Source organism: Phoca vitulina, unplaced genomic scaffold, assembly GCF_004348235.1.
Source record: "Phoca vitulina isolate PV1807 unplaced genomic scaffold, GSC_HSeal_1.0 scaffold40, whole genome shotgun sequence".
Classification (NCBI taxonomy): domain Eukaryota; kingdom Metazoa; phylum Chordata; class Mammalia; order Carnivora; family Phocidae; genus Phoca; species Phoca vitulina.
In genome coordinates this window covers 20,577,292-20,597,441 of record NW_022589743.1, presented here as the reverse complement: position 1 = coordinate 20,597,441, position 20,150 = coordinate 20,577,292, and the positions used below count along the sequence as shown (strand labels likewise).

The 20,150-nt window shown below is 54.0% G+C and overlaps 1 protein-coding gene across 2 annotated transcripts in view; it reads left to right on the top strand.

The window, feature by feature from the left end:
- Positions 1 to 19,192, top strand: part of NOS2 (nitric oxide synthase 2) — a 36,194-nt gene extending 17,002 nt beyond the window's left edge. Inside the window, exons 11-26 of one of the 2 annotated variants that reach the window (XM_032428797.1) lie at positions 3,136 to 3,330; positions 4,337 to 4,419; positions 4,800 to 4,944; positions 5,815 to 5,919; positions 6,840 to 6,889; positions 7,287 to 7,461; positions 8,489 to 8,621; positions 9,612 to 9,690; positions 10,495 to 10,676; positions 12,788 to 12,951; positions 13,876 to 14,083; positions 15,845 to 15,932; positions 16,360 to 16,481; positions 16,748 to 16,896; positions 17,807 to 18,001; positions 18,596 to 19,192. In XM_032428797.1, coding sequence (XP_032284688.1) covers positions 3,136 to 3,330; positions 4,337 to 4,419; positions 4,800 to 4,944; positions 5,815 to 5,919; positions 6,840 to 6,889; positions 7,287 to 7,461; positions 8,489 to 8,621; positions 9,612 to 9,690; positions 10,495 to 10,676; positions 12,788 to 12,951; positions 13,876 to 14,083; positions 15,845 to 15,932; positions 16,360 to 16,481; positions 16,748 to 16,896; positions 17,807 to 18,001; positions 18,596 to 18,715 — 2,193 coding nt within the window. In that variant the 3' untranslated portion in view covers positions 18,716 to 19,192. The remainder of the gene's footprint in view (positions 1 to 3,135; positions 3,331 to 4,336; positions 4,420 to 4,799; positions 4,945 to 5,814; positions 5,920 to 6,839; positions 6,890 to 7,286; positions 7,462 to 8,488; positions 8,622 to 9,611; positions 9,691 to 10,494; positions 10,677 to 12,787; positions 12,952 to 13,875; positions 14,084 to 15,844; positions 15,933 to 16,359; positions 16,482 to 16,747; positions 16,897 to 17,806; positions 18,002 to 18,595) is intronic. The other variant, XM_032428798.1, reaches the window with a different exon arrangement.
- The last annotated feature ends 958 nt before the right edge of the window (positions 19,193 to 20,150 follow it).

The following is a 20,150-nucleotide window of genomic DNA, read 5'->3' as shown; positions in this document are numbered from 1 at the left end:
TTCTCCCCTGACAGCATTGTCCATTTTGCATGAACTATGCATCACACTAGTATTGAGCACCTAGTTTGTGCTAGGCGCTGGGGATGCAGACAGATAAGCCCTCCTACTCACACTGGGTCTTCTAGTGTAAACTTGAATGCTTCTAGCAACAGGCAACTCCTTACCTTTCAAGACTTGTCCGTCCCCGAGCTTGAGCACTGAATCCTATTCCCTCTCCATTTCTCAAGGACTTTACTCCTAAAAATTCTGCCCCCCTTCTTCTGTCTCATCAGTGTCTTCCTCTCTGCTGGATCATTTTCAGCAGTGACCAATAGGCTGTAACAGGTCCCATCTCCAAGAAAGAAATGACCAGCTAACCAAATAAGTCCCCCAGCTACTACCTTGTTTTCCTGCTTCCTTTTACAGCTAACCCACTGAAAGATCTCACTCCACATCCTCGTCCTCCAGCCACTCCAGTCAGACTTCTGTCCTCTACCGCTCTTCTGGTCACTCTGGAATTCTTGCTGTTTTCCAAACTCACCAAGATGGTTCCCACCTCAGGGCCTTTGCACTTGCTTTTCCCTCTGCCTAGAACACCCTTCCCACAGATCATCCCATGACCCCCTCCTTCCCTTCATCCAGGTCTCTATGGTCGCCTCCTTAGAGTTGCTCTTCCTGACCACACCATGGAAGACGGCACCCTTACCCCACCTCCATCTCATCCCTCTCTCTTCTTCAACTCTGTCTTTATTTTTCTTCATAATTCTTAACTAGCTCCTGACATCACATAGTACATCTACTTCATGCCTTTCTTAGGGCTGGGCCTTGTTGCTTTTATCCACTATTCTGTCTCTAGAGCGTAGAAGAATGTCTGGCCATTGTAGATACGGGAAGAAATATGTATTGAATGAATGAGAGCCCGTGTCCACACGAGCAGGGGCTGCCCTTGTTCTGCTGAGCGACGGTACGCACCCCATGGGCCCGCACACGGGTTAGTACTTGTGTGGGACTGAGCCTTCTGGTCTGTCTGGTGCTCTTACTCATATGAATGCTCCCCTTCCTGTTGGGAAGGAGGCAGAGGATGTGTGAAGATAGTACCGTAGAGGCTGAAACCGTCTCCTCAAAGCTGGCAGATGCCCTGAAAGCCAGACCACTAGGAAGACAGTCCTTTATTCATTCTGCAAAACGTATTGAACATTTTGCATGTGCCGGGCACTAGGCTTGGCCAAGGATGTGAGTGGTGAACAAAATAGACAAACACCCTTTCCTTGTGGAGTGGAGTGGGGAGTTGACATTAAACAAACATTGGTGAATATTTACAATTGCACAGCTTCCCAGGGCTGGTCACCCCATAGGCAGGTGAAGCTTGTGATTGATTGTTGCGCGGGGGTCTGAGGCAGAACAGGAAGAGCCCCCTGGGGATGGCCCAGCTCAGAAGGACCCTGCTGCCCGTGGACCACACATCCTGACTCCTGGGGGCTCTGTGCACCAGCCCTGTCACTGCAGGATGCAGATATGTCCCAGAAAATCTGCTGATCCTCAACTGTCTCTGATCATTGCTGACCACATCCCTCCACTGCTAGAGAGTCTCCAGGACTTCCTCATTACCCTCTTTTAGGATAAACTTCCTCATCTGTAAAAATGGAAATAAATAGTAGGACCTTCCTCACTAGGTTATTGCAAGAATTAAATGAAAATGTATGCACAACACTGAGCTGTGCTCCCTGGTCCCTAGCGGACACTCAGTAGGCCTTAGTCTTACTGTTCTTATTATTTATTATTACCGTCATCAGCTTCTGAGCTTACAGTTGGTCTGGCACCTGCTTGTAGATGTGTAAGATTGAGAAAGACCCGATGAGCCCTCCATCAGCAGGCTGCTCTTGGGCCTCCCGCCTTGGCTGGGGCAGTGTCCACCTCCAGGAATGCCCACGCCCTGCCTAACTCTGCCCATCTCGTAGGACTTACTTCTGCTTATGGGACGCCTGGGTGGCTCAGTCAGTTAAGCATCTTCCTTGGGCTCAGGTCATGATCTCGGGGTCCTGCGATCGAGCCCCATGTTGGGCTCCCTGCTCAGCGGGAGCCTGCGTCTTCCTCTCCCTCTGCCGCTCCCCCTGCTTGTGTTCTCTCTCTCTCTCTCTCTCTGTCAAATAAATAAATAAAATCTTAAAAAAAAAAAAAAAAGACTTGCCTCCACTTAGAAGTAGCTTCTGGAATCCCCTCCTTCTCCCCCAGGCCTGTGTCTGAGCTCAACCCCCTCCGTCCCCCAGCAGCACCTGCACTCTCCTCCGTTATATCTCATAGCAGACCACACGGACAGCCAACTTCCACTGCCTCCCCTCCTTAGAATATAATCTAATGCGGAAAAGGGGCCTTGCGTTCACCTGTGTAATACTGTGCCTGACGCACTGCCCCAGCAGACAGAAGTAAGGATGGCAGCTAACGCTTACTGCGCATGTCCTGTACTTTCAAGGCTTAGTGAGGTCCAGCAGCTAATAGCTCAAGGTCACACGGCCAATAAGAGGCCAAGGTTTGAATCATGACATTAAACAAATGTCTCTTGACTCGATGAGTTGCCCCAGACAGTGAGGGGTGTGGCTGCCTCTGTTAGATCATTCCAGGAAGGCTCAGACCCCTTGGCTTTTAATTTTAGGATGTGGGACATTGTGGTGATTTGTCTTCCGTACACTATGGTTCCCCCCAACACTCAGTCCTCTCCAGAGATGTCTAGTTCCTTCTTGGCTGAGAGAGCCATATTCTCAGAGAAGTGACTCCTGGAACTCTCTACTAACAAGTGGCAAGAAGACTCCGTGGTTGTATTTATCAGCATCCAGAGGGAGCCATTTGTTGGGAGTTGGGGGAGACTTATAGGTGTGGCCTGAGAACTGACACTGTCCCTAGAGGGCCGAGGGGGGGCCACCATGTGACCTGTGGGCCCACCATGGCTATGGTGATTTCTGGAGCTCCTTAGGAGGCTCCGAAAGTGTCTTCCACTTGGGTATTTATTTTTAGCAGCAAGGAGGTAGCCAGGGGCAATGGCTGTCCCATTTTACTGAGTGCCCGGCCTTTCCATCTTGGGAGCCCTGCAGCAGACCGACCGTGCTCCTGACTCCCCCATCCCTTGCCTCAACCCCCACTCTTTGCCTCCTTCTAATTCAGAAGCAGAATGTGACCATCATGGACCACCACTCAGCTGCAGAGTCCTTCATGAAGTACATGCAGAACGAGTACCGCTCCCGAGGGGGCTGCCCGGCCGACTGGATTTGGCTGGTCCCCCCGATTTCTGGGAGCATCACTCCTGTGTTCCACCAGGAGATGTTAAACTATGTCCTGTCCCCTTTCTACTACTACCAGGTAAGGCAGGGCTTTCCTCTCCTGTCTGTCTTGGGAGCTCAGGGGTGGAGAGAGTGTGTTTGTAGGTGTGTGCGCGTGCATGAGTGTGCGTGTGCACAAATGCACGCATGTGTATGCTCACTCGTGCAGGACCCACGGGGAAGGGTCGGGGACACAGAGCCCTCTGCTTTTCAGGCTGTAGTCATGGATGCTGAGCAGCGTTTGTTCCCACAGAGAGTGGGACTTCAGGAAAGACCTTTTATTCTACCTTCAGGGGCCCATTGCTTTGCTGGGGCTTACACTTCTGAGGCTGACCACCATTACCCCCACCTGTAGAGAGTCAGAGCCCATCATGGTGAAGAGCTTGGCTCCTGGGTCAGAGACACCTGCAGGCGACTCTGCCACTTCCTAGCTGTAGGATCTTGGGTGGGTCTTTTCACCCACGTGAGCCCTGCTGTTCTCATCTCTAAAAGCCATGAGCATTATTAGCTCCACGATAGGAGGATCCCACAAACTGGTGGATGCCCAACCTAGAACGCACTCTATCACCGTTACCTGTTGAAACCAGTTCATTTTTTGTCAAAAAAGGACTTTGGTTTGATTTGGGGAAGAGCTTCCTTACTTTAAGATGCTAAGTAGCAGATCAGGGTGACTGTTTGCTGGGGACAGTTTGTACCCGCTATGGTAGCACCTCCTTTTCCTCTCAAAGGAGGAACCCAGTTTGGACTCTACATCATATGACCTGCCTAGTAATTAGACACTAAAACTGGAAGCGAAGTGGGGCCTCTTCCTTCTGGGGGGACACTAATGGAGAATAAGCCAGCAGACCCCCGGTGTGGGCAGGCTCTAAGCTGGCCACTGGGGCTGTAGCTCCGAGGGAGACAGAGCCCCAGTCCTCCCCAGTGGGGCATTCAGGGAGCCCCGCCTCACAGAGGGCACGAAGGGTCCTCTTTCTTCCTCGCATCCCCACACCAGAGCCGAACCAGGGCCCACCTGCCCTCACATACGTGTGCCTTCCTGTCTGAAGGTGGAGGCCTGGAAAACCCACACCTGGCAGGACGAGAAGCGGAGACCCCGGAGAAGAAAGATTCCGTTCAAAGTCTTGGTTAAGTAAGTGGGAGCGGCTGGTGCTGAGGCCTGAACGTCAGCGTTCCAGGCGCTGCCCTTCTCGGCCTCGACGGGCAGGGAACCAAGAGACATGGAGATCTTTAGGGAGGATGGCTCACAGGGGTCCAGATGCCAAGGGGGATCACCTGCCACCATTGGCCCAACCTTCCCTGTCCTCCATTCTCCCCAGGGGCCAAGTAGTGGGTTGAGCAGGTGAAGGGAGGCGAAGGGCCACGGGTCAGGGTCAGTAGCTGGTAAGAAACGTGCATTCCTTTCCCTCATCCTGCCACACTTTAAACACTGTCCCTCTCCTGTTCTCCTGGGGCCCCCATGTTCCTCTGGAAGGCTGAGTCAGCACAGTGTCTGTCTGTCTGTCCACACAGAGCTGTGCTCTTCGCCTCCATGCTGATGCGCAGGACCATGGCATCCCGAGTCAGGGCCACAATCCTCTTTGCGACGGAGACAGGAAAGTCTGAAACGCTGGCCCGGGACCTGGGAGCCTTGTTCAGCTGTGCCTTCAACCCCAAGGTAGCCGGCTCAGCTGGACATGGGCCTTTTTTCTCTGCCTGCGTACAGACAAGTTGGCAAAAGTTAAAATGGTTGTTCTGCTCCTGAATGTCCCAGAGCCTTGGATGTGCTGATCGTACATTGTAAATTTGTGACAGAAGGATAGGTGTGTGTCCAGGGATTCCCAAATTTACATAGCACACAACTTTTCCATGGTGTTCCAGGGAACACAGTTTGAGAAATGCTCTCCTAACCCAAGTTGCAATATCCGTGAGCTCCTGTAGATGGATTTTATTCCTATTTACTCAACACCTTCCCTACAGGGCACAGTGCAAAACGTGAAGGGGGCAAAGGATGAATAGGAAATAAAACAGAACCCCAGAGGGTGACTCATTCATTCTGTCAGTGTTGGATTTTATCCTTCTTGGAGACCTCCCACATCACGTGGGCGTGCGTCGAACAGGGAAGCAGTGACACGTGTCACCTGAGATTAGCTTCAGGCGAAGCATTCGGATCCCCAAGGCATTAAAGGATCGTCATTTTTGTAACGCGCTCATCTCATTTTTGTGGAAAACACGTCCACACACTTCAGAATTCAAAATAGCAGTGGGACTGTTTTGACTGGGGGCCTGCAGGGTTTCGGAGGCGAGCCCTTCCTGGCTTGTGGATGTGCTGGTGGTGGGGCCGGAGGATGGGGAGCGAGGTGTTCACGTGGGTTTATTTGACGGGGATTCATGGAGCACCCACCTCTGTGCCACGCTTGTGCTGGGCGTGGGCGGGGCCTGGGGGAGACAGATGATGAGGGGGGCTTCTGGCCTGGGTGGGGGAAGGGAAGCACAGGGTGTCTGGGGACGGCGTGGAGGGCTGATGTCCTCCTTTGGGGCCCTGCAGGTCCTCTGCATGGACAAGTACAAGCTGAGTCATCTGGAGGAGGAGCAGCTGCTTCTAGTGGTGACCAGCACGTTTGGGAACGGAGGCTCCCCCGGCAATGGAGAGGTGAGTGGCCTGGGTCCCAGTGGTCGGGGGTGCCAGGGCCCGAGGGGGCCAAGGAAAGGATCTGGGCGATTCAGCATGTCCTACGGAGGACATTTGGAAGTGAGTGCTCAGATCACTCTGGGCTGCCCTAGCCCCAGCATTTGGCTGCCTTCTTTGTAATTATCACCATATGTATGTGACCCCTTTCCTAGGACATACTTTATATTTTTAAGTAAGTTGACCCACCTTTTTTAAAATCAAAAATTAATGTGTAAGGGAAACTTTGTATCATCCCCGCAGATGGAAAGCCGACAAAAAATAAATCCAATGAAAGCCACAGTTCTTGAATTTTTGCTAGACACTGTTGCCTGAGCATGGCTTGCTTTGTTTTTTAAAATGAGCAATGGCCAAGTATTAGAGGTCTTCGGGCTCCAGTAGCTCCAAGCTGAGACTCTCCCTAGTTTTCGTAAAGATGATAATAATAATAGAAACAGGAATAACTAAAAAAAAATTACAGAAAAGAGAATACTGTCTTACCATATGATTTGACACTATTTCATATTTCACCTAAAATTATCTTGAGTTCCTTGGAAATCAGGATTATCTTAGAGAGTACGGGACCAGTTGTGATTCTTACCAGGTTCCAAACAGGAAAAGAGGCTTATGCTCCATTAGGAGAGCCCCTGGAGATGCCGGGCCCTCTCTCTACCAGAGCTGGGTGGGGCTGGGCTATTCGGGGCTACAGGCCCAGAGTTTCTAAGGCTGAACTGGGCCTTGAGCCCCAGCCAGTTGGCCCCACACATAAACTGACTTCCGTTTGTGGATCCTGAACTTTCTTCTGCCAGATGTGGCCAGTTTTGAAGTGGGCCACCAGAAGAAAAGTAAAAGCAGTGCTTTTATGAATCTTGTCCTGAGAACTCAGTGGTTCTCTCTCTTTCTAGAAACTGAAAAAATCTCTCTTCATGCTGAAAGAGCTTACCAACAAGTTCAGGTAAGGCTTTTCCCCACTCGCACTTGTCCAAGCCCTGCCTTATGGACCTAAGGGTTCCGGGACCTGGGTTCCAGGGAGGGAACTGGTTGTGTGTAAAGGGGGTCTCGTCCAAGATGTCCAGGCACAATGAGAGCCTATCCTCAGAGTGTGTCAAGGGTCAAACCGGGGAAACTAAGTCCCTCTCATAGGTCTGCAAGCTGAGCATAGGATTGGTCACGGGAGTTGGTGACAATTGTGGCTTGGGAGCTGGAGAGGACCTGAAGATGGCATGCACTGACCGGTCCTGTGCCCAGCTGGAGTGGGGGTGTCTGAGGCTGGCTTACAGGCCGGTCGTGCTATGTGATGCTTGCAGGGGTGAGCTCACTCCAGTCTCCATGTGTGTGTCCTCCTCGGGCAGGTATGCTGTGTTCGGCCTCGGCTCCAGCATGTACCCTCAGTTCTGTGCCTTTGCTCATGACATCGACCAGAAGCTGTCCCATCTGGGGGCCTCTCAGCTTGCCCCAACAGGGGAAGGGGACGAGCTCAGTGGACAGGAGGAAGCCTTCCGCAGCTGGGCCGTGCAAACCTTCAAGGTCAGTTCTTAGCTGGAGCTGCCCCCTCAGCAGGGACAGGGAGGCCACAGCCCATTCCTGTCCAGGACTTCTGTGCCGGGCATCCTGGGTAGCCTGACCCCCGCCTGGTCCTACAGGCACGGTCCTAGGTGTAGCCTGAGGGCTCAGGTCACTGCTGCTCTCCCTCAGCTCCCCCAGAACTCCACTTGAAGCATGCATCCCTGGGTAGGAGAAGAGGGCTGAGACACCTCCCATCCTCCAGGAACTTTGGTTTAAGACCTTTCCCCCTCTGATTACCCAGGTCACCCCTCGATGACTTTGCCTTGTTTCAGTCTCCCAGCCACAGAGAGCCTGGGGACAGGACCATGCAGTGGAGTCTTTGGACCTGTGTCAGAATCTCAGTAGGGCTTCGCTGCCTGTGGCCTGACGCCCCTGATTTAAAGAACTCCTTATTGGGGCACCTGGGTCGCTCAGTCAGTTAGGTGTCCAACTCTGGATTTCAGCTCAGGTCATGATCTCGGGGTCATGGGATTGAGCCCCATTTCGGGCTCTGTGCTCAGCAGGGCATCTGCTTGGGATTCTCTCTCTCCCTCTGCCCCTCCCTGCACTCGCTCTCTCTCTCTCTCAAATAAATAAAATCTTAAAAACAAACAAACAAACTCCTCGTGTAAGCAGAGCATTTCACCCAGCAGCGGTATTAAAGCACCAGCTTGAGTCGGGGCAGACCTGGTTCCCAGGCCCACACTGCCTGCATGTGACTCCACACCAGGAGCGTGGGAGTTATCCAACCTCAGGGGGTGGGCATGTGCGTAAAGTGAGATACTGTCAATATTAACATCCATGTGAATAGTAGTAGCAACTGTGTGCCGAGCCCGGCCACCTCTTTGAGTCCTCACAGCGGCCCAGTCTGACCCACGTGCTTAGTAATTATAGGAAGCACTTCACCGATTTGTAAGGACCTACAAAATGGTGGCCCCATTGATGAGGATGACGTCGTTGAGGATGACAGTGACCGTGGTTAACACTGGTCTGCTCCCTCTTCTTCTAGGCGGCCTGTGAGGTGTTCGATGTGCGAGGCAAACACAGCATTCAGATCCCCAAGCTCTACACCTGCAGTGTGACCTGGGACCCACAGCACTACAGGCTCGTGCAGGACTCGCAGCCTCTGGACCTCAACAAAGGTACCTTATGCGCCGCGCTGCACGGGCCCTTCCTGCCGGGGTGGAGGTCTCTGCGCCCGGAGTCTGTGGTCGAGGAGACCACTAGGACCCTCTGAACAGAGGCAGCTGGCCTAGGGCTGCCAGGCTCTCTCTCTTGTTGGATCCGAGAGCCTGCTGGGGTGCGAGGCAGGAGAGCTTGCTTCATCTCTGAGGGAGGCTGTTTCAGGAGGAAGCCCCGGGCGGGTGGTAGAAGAAAGGGGAGCCAGCACCCACTGACGGCCTCCTGTGTGCCAGGCACTGGGCTGCGCTCCTCGCCCGCCCACTCTAAGCGAGCCCTGACATTCATCTTGCAAGAAGGGCCCAAGGACCTGGGCGCCTGGCTGGCTCAGCTGGTGGGGGCGTCCTACTCTTGATCTCTGGGTCGTGAGTTTGAGTCCCATGTTGGGTGCAAAGATTACTTAAAAAAGGGGGGGCACAAAGAAACGAAAGCTTGGGGAGGTGAAGCAGGTTGCTAGCATGTGGCCAGGCTGGGATTTGAGCCCCAGCTGTCCAGCTCTGACAGCAGCCAAGTATTGTAAAAAACATCTTGTGGAGGCAATCCCAGGCTGCTCGACGGTGGCTGCTGGACGCTGGGCCTCCATGATTCCTCTTTTCTTGTACCATGAGTACAGGAGTTGTGTAGCTTTCTGCGTGTTTAGGATACCTCCAAGTTCAACTATGCTCTCCCACAGATGCCAGGCCATGGGGATGGCCTAGAAATGCCCCTCTTTGGGCACCTAATGCATTCCCCCTCCCCACCTAGCAGCAGCACAAACACCCCTGTTAGACCAAGTGTCTTTATTTGTGATTCAGAAACATGGCAGGGAAACAGCAAAAGAAAACTCTATCCCACCATCATAGCGGGACACCCCAGGGGTAGTGTCCAGGCATAACTGACTCAGACTCGGGGAGGCTGACCCCCGCCAATGCTTAAGAGCCACTCTGCCACTTCATCCTCTCTGTCCCCCACAGCCCTCAGCAGTATGCACGCCAAGAACGTGTTCACCCTGAGGCTCAAATCACAACGGAATCTACAGAGTCCCCAATCCAGGTAGGGGAGACTGCGGGGCTGCTTGGGTGATGTTCCACAGGTTTAATATAATGAAGGAAAGACCAGAGCAAGTCAGTCTTTGAAAGGAGAGAAGTGTGCACTGGCATTAGCCATGATGTCATGGGTAGGACCGACTTGGCCGGTAACCCCTGTGACCTCTGGTGCCTTTAGGTCTGGTCTCCATTAACCGTGGGCCAGTTTTCCAGCTTAAGAACTAGGCACCTGCTTTACTACCCGTCCTTTGTCACTAAACCCTTTCACCAAAGGTGGAGGGCGGGCAAAGAGAAACTCAAACCATTTGGCTCTTTCTTAAGAACTTCCAAGAAAATTTTTGGCAGGGAAGGATATTTCCCCATCAGGAGAAACGAGTGTTAGGAATTCCCTGTTGGTTTTGTTTGTCTGTGCTGTCCTCCCCCATTCATTAGGAAAACTGGGCTTTGTTCCAATAAGAGCCAGATTTGTGCTGGGGACAAGGAAGTGTTTGTTCTAATGCCCACAGATCTCCAAGGGGGATGCTCTCTTTAGGTGGAGGGTGTGGTCAAGCCCAGGTGGGCTCGGGAGTACTGCCCAGGGAGGGGGCTGCCCACCCTCTCCCCACAGACAAACCCCAGGCCCAGTGGGCACCAGGCCCTCTTGAGCACCCTAGCTCCAGGGGATGCCAGCAACCCGACCCGACCCGTGCTCACCGAACTGAGAAGGAAAATGAAAAGAGGGCACATTTCCTGGGGAAGTCGGCCCGCCCATCAGGGAGCTCGGGAGGAAATCCTGGTGGCGTCACCAGAGGCTTCTTTTTCCCTTCTCCAGCCGCACCACCCTCCTGGTGGAGCTTTCCTGTGAGGACAGCTGCGGGCTGAGCTACATGCCCGGAGAGCACCTCGGGGTTTGCCCGGGCAACCAGCCAGCCCTGGTGCAAGGCATCTTGGAGCGAGTGGTAGATGGCCCTGCACCCCACCAGCCTGTGCACCTGGAGACGCTCAGTGAGAGTGGTAAGACCTCTGCACGGTGGCCCTAGCATCCCACCCCCCTCTCCCCACCCCGGCAGCCCCCAACTCCGCTGATGGGCTGGTCCCATGCCTGTGCTGTGGGCACCTAACCCTGTCCTTCCTGCTGAGTGGGTGGACCACCCAAGCCCACGCTGATGTGATTTGGCCAACAGAAGGGATGCTTCTTTGGGGCTCTCTACCCAACCCCAGAGGCTGGGGAGTCTCTTTCCCTTCATTCTTTTGCTTACCCAGCCACTTTTTTGTTAATGGATGGATTCATTTATTTTTGCATCAGAATTTTAACCAATTCGTCGCATCTATATACTAGGCAGGCTCTGGGCTACAAAAATGAATGAGACTCAGTGTCCACACTCAGAAAGCTCACTACCTAGTACAGGAGGCAGATAGGCAAGAGTATTCTTCTTCTTCTTCTTCTTCTTCTTCTTCATCATCATCATCATCATCACAGTAGCAACTGGTATTCATTGGGTAATTACTAGATGCCAGCATTTTATAGGCTTTGTCTCTTCAGGCCCCACAATAAACATGTGTGTGCACTTTGCCTGATGACATAATGGAGAGATGTGGGAACAGTGTAAAAATGCTGAGCTTTGAAGGTTGGAGTCCCTGAGCCATCAAGGACTAGCATTACTAGCTGCGTGACCTTGGGCCTATAAGTCAACCTCTCGAGGCCTTATTTCTTTGTCTCTAAAATGGAGATAAGAGAGCCTTCCTCATAAGGTTGTAGTAAAGATCAAATGAGTAGATGCACATGCAACCATCACCACAATTCCTGGCACCAAATAAATGCAGGAATGGAGGAATGTCCATTTCCTACAGGCTAATGAACATTTGTCCAGAAGCTCAGAGAAGGGGGAGTCTCCTTGGATTCCAAAGTGCATAACCCCCTTGCATGTTCAAGGCATTCTAACCTCACCCACTGAGGGTCTTATTTATCCCCACCTCACTTGGCCAGTGGGCAGGGGCAGACTGTGGGTGACCAGGAGAGTGAGACGACTCCTGGCCATCCTCACCTGGGAAAAGACGCTGTCCTAGTGGGGGCCTGGAGCACCCCCTTCCCGTGCTATGGTGAGGCCCAATCTATGTGGGGAGCACAGCACAGTGGCGATAGGTACTAGGAGAGATAAGCTAACGAAATCAACCATCATGAGCCTCCCAGCCCATAGGAATAGCTCTCTGGCCTTAGTGATAATCTTGCCTCCAAAGAATGTGTACCCCTAAAGAGAGTGGCCACATTAGGAAAGTGGGCATCAGAGAAGCAAAGTACAGCATTGTCTCCCACTGTCCAGGAGAAATGTGAGCGAGGAGACAGAGATGGCCTTGTGACTGTAGGAAGACAGATGTGGTTCATTCAGGCCTTGGGTCTGGATGAAATAACGTAATAGTAATATTTTTACCCAATGTTTATTGAGCATGTGTGTACCAGACACTGTACTATTATATATACACCATTCTGTTCAATGCTCATACAAACCCAGGGAGACAGGTTTTGTTATCACATCCGTTTTACAGAGATAGAACCCAAGGCTCAGAGGGTTTAATCACCTAGCTATTAAGTGAGGAACCAGAGTTCAAACCCATGTCTGCTGGCTCCAGGGTCCACACTGTGACCACCCTGCATACTGACTCTTGGGACTCCCTGGGACTTGACACTTCGGGCTGATCTGCTGCTCACCCAGTACCTGTTGGTATAGCCCCAGGGGACTGTAGTCATGGGCTTTTCTCTAAATGAATAACTGGCCTCTGGGGTGTATATCAGTCTTTGGTGAATTTAGTCAGTGTGAGTCTGTAGTTCACCTATGGGTGTTTTGCTATAGTTCAGGTCTGAACCAGAGGGGGACTGAACTCTTGTGCATAGTTGATTTTCCAGGATCATGTCAACTTGGGTGCCCTTTGGAGGGCTGTTGATCGGCCCTCCCTGGCAGCCCTACCTCTGGGCACATGAACACTTTCACAATTCCTGGAGCTAGAAAGTCAGTGTCTCTCCCCTGCAGCTGTAGGGTGGAGGGTGTCTTCCCCAGAGGCCTCATTACCCTTCAGGAAACTGAAATAGGGCCTTTTTGTCATTCTGACTCCTTTTTTTCCCTGTCCAGGAAGCTACTGGGTCAGAGACAAGCGGCTGCCCCCATGCTCACTCAGCCAGGCCCTCACCTACTTCCTGGACATCACCACCCCCCCTACCCAGGTGCTGCTCCAAAGGCTGGCACACCTGGCCACGGAAGAGGCCGAGAGGCAGAGGCTGAAGATCCTGTGCCAGGTGAAGTTTGGGCCAGTGGGTGAAGGAAGGGCAGGGTCCCAGAGTCAGGGGGAGCCAGAACCCAGAGCTGGTCTTTAACCTCCAAGGGGGAATCCGACCCAGCTTCTCAAAGCGAGACTTGTCAAAGCTGGTGGGAAGTCAGTGTCCTCTCCCATACCATCTCTAGGACACAGTTGTGTTGAGTGAACTGAACTTTTCTGAGTGTCTGCAGGATGCTACCAAAGCATACTTTGTTAGAAATTACCTAGAAAAGGAGAGCCACTGTGTCTTGTCTTTGTGTATTCCCCAGACCTGGCATAAGCATGGAACTTAGGAAGTGCTGGAGGATGGATGGTGAGGATGAATGGAGACGTGGACACGAGAGGATGCATTAACTCACCGGCAACTTTCTAGACCCGTGCTTTTGCAAAAGGCACTGGGTGGCATCATTGCCATCATCTTTCTCAGTAATTATCTTGATTCCAGCCGTTATCCTGTGGCTGCAGTGTAGTAACTCTGCACACATGCTCTCATTTCATTCTCATGATGTTCCCATGAGGGAGGTGACGCTGTCCTCACGTCACAAATGTTAAGGGATTGGGACAAGATCCCACAGCTAGTAAGGGCACCCAGTCAAGATTCGAACCCAGGTCTGTATAATTCCAAAGCCCTGTCCAAAATTAGATTATAATAAAGATTTGACTCCTGCCCACCAGTGGCTGACGGTGGAGTTCTGAGCACACGAATTAGATAAATGCTACTCACGGGCCTGAGTGCTTCCAGGAAAGGCACCCTTTTCTCTCCAGCACCCTGGACAGCGCCTGGCTCTTGGACGTGTTGGTTGGAACCAACGTGTGAATGAATGAATGAATGCTGGATTGTGACAGCCTCCTGCCTCCGTGTGAGCACGTGCCCTGAGTCACTCACACTGCTCTTGGCTTTCAGCCCTCAGAATACAACAAGTGGAAGTTCACCAACAGCCCCACATTCCTGGAGGTGCTAGAGGAGTTCCCATCCCTGCGGGTGTCTGCTGGCTTCCTACTCTCCCAGCTCCCTATTCTGAAACCCCGGTACTACTCCATCAGCTCCTCCAGGGACCACACACCCACGGAGGTCCACCTCACGGTGGCTGTGCTCACGTACCGCACCCGAGGTAAGGCTTGGCAGAGGCTTTGGAGCAGAGTCCAACAGTGCTACTTACTGGGCAGCAGTTCAACATCTCTGAGCTGTGGTCTCCTTGTCAGTTAAAAACCCACCTCCCAGGGGCGCCTGGGTGGCTCAGTCGTTAAGTGTCTGCCTTCCGCTCAGGTCATGATCCCAGGGTCCTGGGATCGAACGCTGCATCGGGCTCCCTGCTCAGCGGGAAGCCTGCTTCTCCCTCTCCCACTCCCCCTGCTTGCGTTCCCTCTCTCCCTGTGTCTCTCTCTGTCAAATAAATAAATAAATAAAATCTTAAAAAAAAAAAAACCCACCTCCCAGAGTGTTAATAGCAGTAGCAGGTGTGTGGCAGAGATTACTATGAACCAGGTTCCAAGCAAACCCTCTGTATATATGTATTAGCGGTAACCCCATGAGATGGGGACTGTTTGCATTTTACAGGTGAGGAAGCTAAGGCACAAAGAGGTTAAGCCCCAGAGTTGCACTGTGAGCAAGTAGAGACCTGGGATTCAAACCCACGCAGTCTGACTGCTGGGTCCATCCTGCTTCACTCTGTGGTCCTACTACCGCTGGGACAATGTAATGAGATCACATGGAGAAAGCACCTAATACTTAGTGGGAGCCCAGTGATTCTTAGTATACCTGATAGTCTAGCCTGGGTGCAGGGTTGATGAGGCCTTGATTGCTCACTCACTCAGCGATGGGTTTTTTCATATCTCTCTATGCTTGCCACGATGGTGGGCATGGAAACACGGCACATGTAGCTTCTGACCTCGTGGAGCTTCTCGTCTAGAGGGGGTAGTGAAGAGAGACTCATCGAAATAGACAGTTGTCATGATGTGGGTGCTAAGAAGCACGGGGTGCTATGAGGGCAGAGGTTAGGGGATGGGCTAACACAGACTGGGAGATCCAAAACCTTGTCTACTTGGACTTGGCTACTGCACTGAATGAACCGTGCCCTTGTCCTGCCCTCTGTAACTGAGCATTGCCTGGGTTGGCAAAGCTGGATGCACAGCATGGTCATTCAGTTTTTAGACGATGGGCAGACTCTGCCTGCTCTGCTGGAGAACATCTTCCCAGGTCAAGTCTCAGTGCTCAGACAGCGAGAGGGGAGGTGGGTACATCTTGTGAGAGCCAGATCCCATTCAGAGGGAAAAAGGGACTTCTCAGGTTGGTTGGGATAGCTTTAAATGCTGGGCTTTGGGAAGGGAATGTAACCTGGAGCAAGTGGGGGTTTCCACAGGCCCAGGAGGGGCCCCCAGGGAGGAAGGGTGTCAGAGCAGACCATAGTGCTCAGGAGGCTGTCCATCACTCAGAGTTCCTACCAGCAAGGGCTTTACCTCATGAAGACGGTGGCGCACTGACTGCCATCGGAGCTGAGTGGTGGGCTGGGAGGGTCCCTGGGGAAACTCTTGGAAGGAGCATTAGAGTAGGAGTCAGGGAAGCTGAGCTGTCATCTGATTTTACTGCTACCTGAGTGACCTTGTACACATTCCTTCTCTGAGACTGTTTCTGGAGTGGCAGAAGGAGAAGCTGGCCCACTCTCGACACACCTTTCAGCTTTCCCCAGCTCTGGCTGCATAGAGGGTGGACCGCAGAACAGGGAGAAGAATTGCCCCCTCCCTAAAGCCCACAGGGAGCCTGAGTGGACACTCCCAGGAGTCTCATTGGTCTGGGGGGAGCCTCTGGGACAATTCACCCTCTGGGATGGGGAGGGTGGGGGATGATGTTGGTCAAGTCTGTGTTGTCCTTGCAGATGGCCAAGGTCCCTCGCACCATGGTGTCTGTAGCACATGGCTCAGCAGCCTGAAGCCCCAAGACCCAGTACCCTGCTTCCTGAGAAGGTAAGCACCCTCTCCACTCTGTCCATTGTGGCACCACTGGCCCCTGGGAGTTCTGGTTTGAAAGGGAGGGATCTGGGCCCTTGAAGAAGGTGCTGGGGTCACACTGGGCCTCTCCATTCTATCCCCTGGCAATAGAGCATGGCCAGGTCTCCAGTAGGGACAGAGAGGACAGTGATGGGGGGGCCCCAGAGTACAATGAGGTTCAGCCTTTTTCCAAAAGGAGCCCACGACGAGGTGAGGGTGTGCCTGGACAAGGGGAATGAAGCAGCCTCCAGGACTTGGGAAATCACATTTGAGCTCGTTGTCTTCTCCACCCCCACCGCACTACCCCCCCGCCCCACTGCACCCCCAGCTCCCCAGCCCTGTCCAGCGTGTGCATCCATCCCAGGGTGTCTGAGGACTGAGCCTCTCCCTCTGTCCCCTTCAGTGCCGGCAATTTCCAGCTCCCCGAGGACCCCTCCCATCCTTGCATCCTCATCGGGCCTGGCACAGGCATTGCCCCCTTCCGTGGTTTCTGGCAGCAGCGGCTCCATGACACCAAGCACAAAGGTACGGTTAGGACGTTCCCTGGCATCTCCCTGGGGCCTCCCGGGCATTGTGCCACCGCCCACTCTCTCATTTGCCTCAGCCTGTGTGGACAAATGATCTGAATGCCCTGGGCCTCAGTTTCCTCATCTGTAAAGGGGGGGACAATACTAGATTTGCGGGCAGGAAATGAGAATTCAAGTCGGCTGTCTGTCCGGCAGGGCAGGCCTTGACCCATAGCTTGCCCTCTGGTGGCCACCCTGGTAACTGCAGCCCACTGGGTCTTGCAGGGCTCCAGGCCGGCCGCGTGACCCTGGTGTTCGGGTGCCGCCGCCCAGATGAGGACCACCTGTATCGGGAGGAGATGTTGGAGATGGCCCAGAATGGGGTGCTGCATGAGGTGCACACAGCCTATTCTCGCCTGCCTGGCCAGCCCAAGGTAAATACGGCAGCTGCCTGTGCAGTGGGGGAGCATTATAAGCCCAGACTGGTGGGCGCTCCCGCTCCCCACAAGCCCCTTGCTCTCCGAGCCTGCATCTGAGCTCTAAAACAGTTCCACACCCGTCACGGGAATGCATTCACTCTGCCAGGAGAAGAGACGGGCCCTGAGACATTGAGGACTAAACAGGGTCACACGGTGGGTTAGTCCCAGCGCCCAGCTGGCTGAAAGCCCTCGCCTGGGATACACACCTGCCTGGGACGACGTGGCCCGGGCACCACCACGCCCCGCTGATGGTCCCTGCTGCCCTCGGGGGCACTTAGCCCCATGAACGTGGGGAGTCAGGATAGACGCTCGCCTCAGGCCTTGGGAATTTGTTCTATCTGGGCTCCTCCCAGACCCAGTGTTTTGTGTCCAGTGCTGGGGTTGCTGGGCATCTTGTGGGGAACAAGAGCAGAGGCTCCTAGACTTCTGTGTAATTGGGGAGCCCAGCGCTCTGTGCCCTGCTCTGAATTACCCTGGGGGTTCCACGAACGGTCTGCACGGAGAGGCTCCGGTTCTGGGGTGTACGCAGGTGGGCCTCAGAGCCTGGGCAGGGGAAGTGAGTTGACAGATGCCTCTTTGAGGCATGATGAATTCGAAGTCAATGCAGGAGCCTCACTGAATGGTCAGCTTCCTGAGGGCGGGGCGGTGGCCAACGTTCATCTCTCGAGCCCCAGCCCGGGCCTGAGCTGGGCAGGATGCCAGTGCCCTTCATCCTGAGCCTGATCCCGGGAGAAGGTTCTGGCTGGGAGGTTCCTCGCCGGGCAGCCCATCATGCCCCTCGCTGCCTCCTCCTGGCCAGCAGACCTGACTGCAGGCTTCACCCCCGGCAGCAGGGGCCTGGACCCACCATCTCCTCTGGTTTCAGGTCTATGTTCAAGACATCCTGCAGCAGCGGCTGGCCAGCGAGGTGCTCCGCGTGCTCCATGAGGAGCATGGCCACCTTTATGTCTGTGGGGACGTGCGTATGGCCCGGGATGTGGCCCATACCCTGAAGCTTCTGGTGGCTGCCAAGCTGAGCCTGAGTGAGGAGCAGGTGGAGGACTATTTTTTCCAGCTTAAGGTATGGCAGCTGGTGTGCGGGCTAGGGATGCAGCTCAAGGCCACAGGAGAGCGGGGGAGCCAGGACCAGGAAAGTCAGGCCTAGGGGAGTCAGGCTCAGGATAGGCCTGAACCTCAAGGGAAGCCTAGAGGTGGCCGGAGGTCCGAGCTAGATGGGCTCTTAGAAGGCCTGCCCATCTCTCCTGGTCTGGTTGTTCAGTTAAACAAAGGCAACACGTTGCTTGGTGACAAGACTCCTCAGAGCCTCTAACATGCTACCGTGCATCGTGACTCCTCAAGACTGGGAGAAAGTATGCAGCATTTTCCAAACGTATTTATCTCAGAGCCCCCATTTCCTGGAGCATCTTGGGGGAAAGGTACGAGGCAGGCTTGGGGAGCTGTTCGGGCAGTTCACGGCAGCGCAGGTGCTGATGGGAGTTAGTCTAGTGGGATTCAATTAAACTCTAAGCATGACAGTTGTGAAGGCAGATGGCTCATGAGTGTAGGTGGGATAAGGAAGCTGGGGGAGCCCCAGGGCTCGTCCTGGCCTGGACCTGATGAATGAGAGGTGGCTGGATCAGCAGAGCTGACACCCTGGTTCTGTTTTCCCTTAAAGAGCCAGAAGCGCTATCATGAGGATATCTTTGGCTCTGTGTTTCCCTATGAGGTGAAAAAAGATGGGGCAGCAAGGCAGCCCAGCGATCCCAGAGTTCCAGCAGCCCACGGGAGAAGTTAAAGTTGCTGCCACAGAACTTACTGATGGAGCCAACTCTCGATTATCTGAGGTCACAGGGCCTGGGGAGATGGAAGGAAATTATATCCCCAAGCCTCATGTCTCCTTCCCCACCAAACCCGATACTTGACCTGCTACGAGTAGCAGCCTGGACTGAGTGGAACCTCTTGTCTCCTGTGAGCCCACCCTTCCCGGATAATGGAAAGTTGGGCCTTCCCAGGTCCCTTGAAGACTTAATCGGCAGTGCCAGGCCCAGCTGGTGGGTGAAAAGGATGGAACATTCTTCTGACTGCACCACTCTGAGTGACCAGGAGGAGGCGCTGTCGTGCTACCCTGTATTTAGCTGCCCTGTGTACAGTTATTTATAACTCTGTATTTAAAAAAAAAACAAACCCCAGTCTTTTCTCAAGGGCCAATTGGGCCTTCCCCGTATGACTCCTTGATGGAGATATTTATATGAAATGCATTTTATTTTAACCATATTGTATGTGTGCAGGGGTGTTTGTAGGGAAAGCAACTCTGTTCTACAGAGTTGGGGACTGGTGGGTGGTGCAACCTGGACCCAAATCCCCCACAGAGGGATATACTAGCTTGGCCATGCTGCTTCTTGAAATGGCCACCAGGTATGGGCGGCCTGTGGAATTTTGTGCACACCTGGAGACCTGTAATGGGGGGTGAGGAAGCTAGGCTTGCCTGTGGGGCCTTGGCTGTGTCTTACACGGGCGCACCTCACACAGGGCGCACCTCGCCGGGGGTTCACCTCACATGGGGCTCACCTCACAGGGGGCTCAACGCACACGGGGCTCACCTCGCATGGGGCTCACCTCACACAGGGCGCACCTCACTGGGGATTCACCTCACATGGGGCTCACCTCACACGGGGCTCACCTCACACGGGGCACACCTCACACGGGGTTCACTTCACACGGGGCTCACCTCACCCAGGACACAGCTTACACAGGTCTCAGCTCACACGGAGCACACCTCACCGGGGGATCACCTCACTGGGGGCTCACCTCACATGGGGCTCACCTCACTGGGGGCGCACCTCACACGGGGTTAACTTCACACGGGGCTCACCTCAGCCGGGACAGAGCTTACACGGGTCTCGGCTCACACGAAGCACACCTCACCGGGGCCTCATCACCTCACACGGGGCTCACCTCACATGGGGCGCACCTCACACGGGGCGCACCTCACACGGGGCGCACCTCACACAGGGCGCACCTCACACGGGGCTCACCTCACACGGGGCTCACCTCACGGGGGACGCACCTCACGGTGGCCGCAACTCACCCGGGGCTCACCTCACAGGGGACGCACCTCATACGGGGCGCACCTCACACGGGGCTCACCTCACACGGTGCCCACCTCACCGGGGGTACACCTCACGGGGGGGTCGCCTCACACGGGGTTCACCTCACCAGGGCGCACCTCA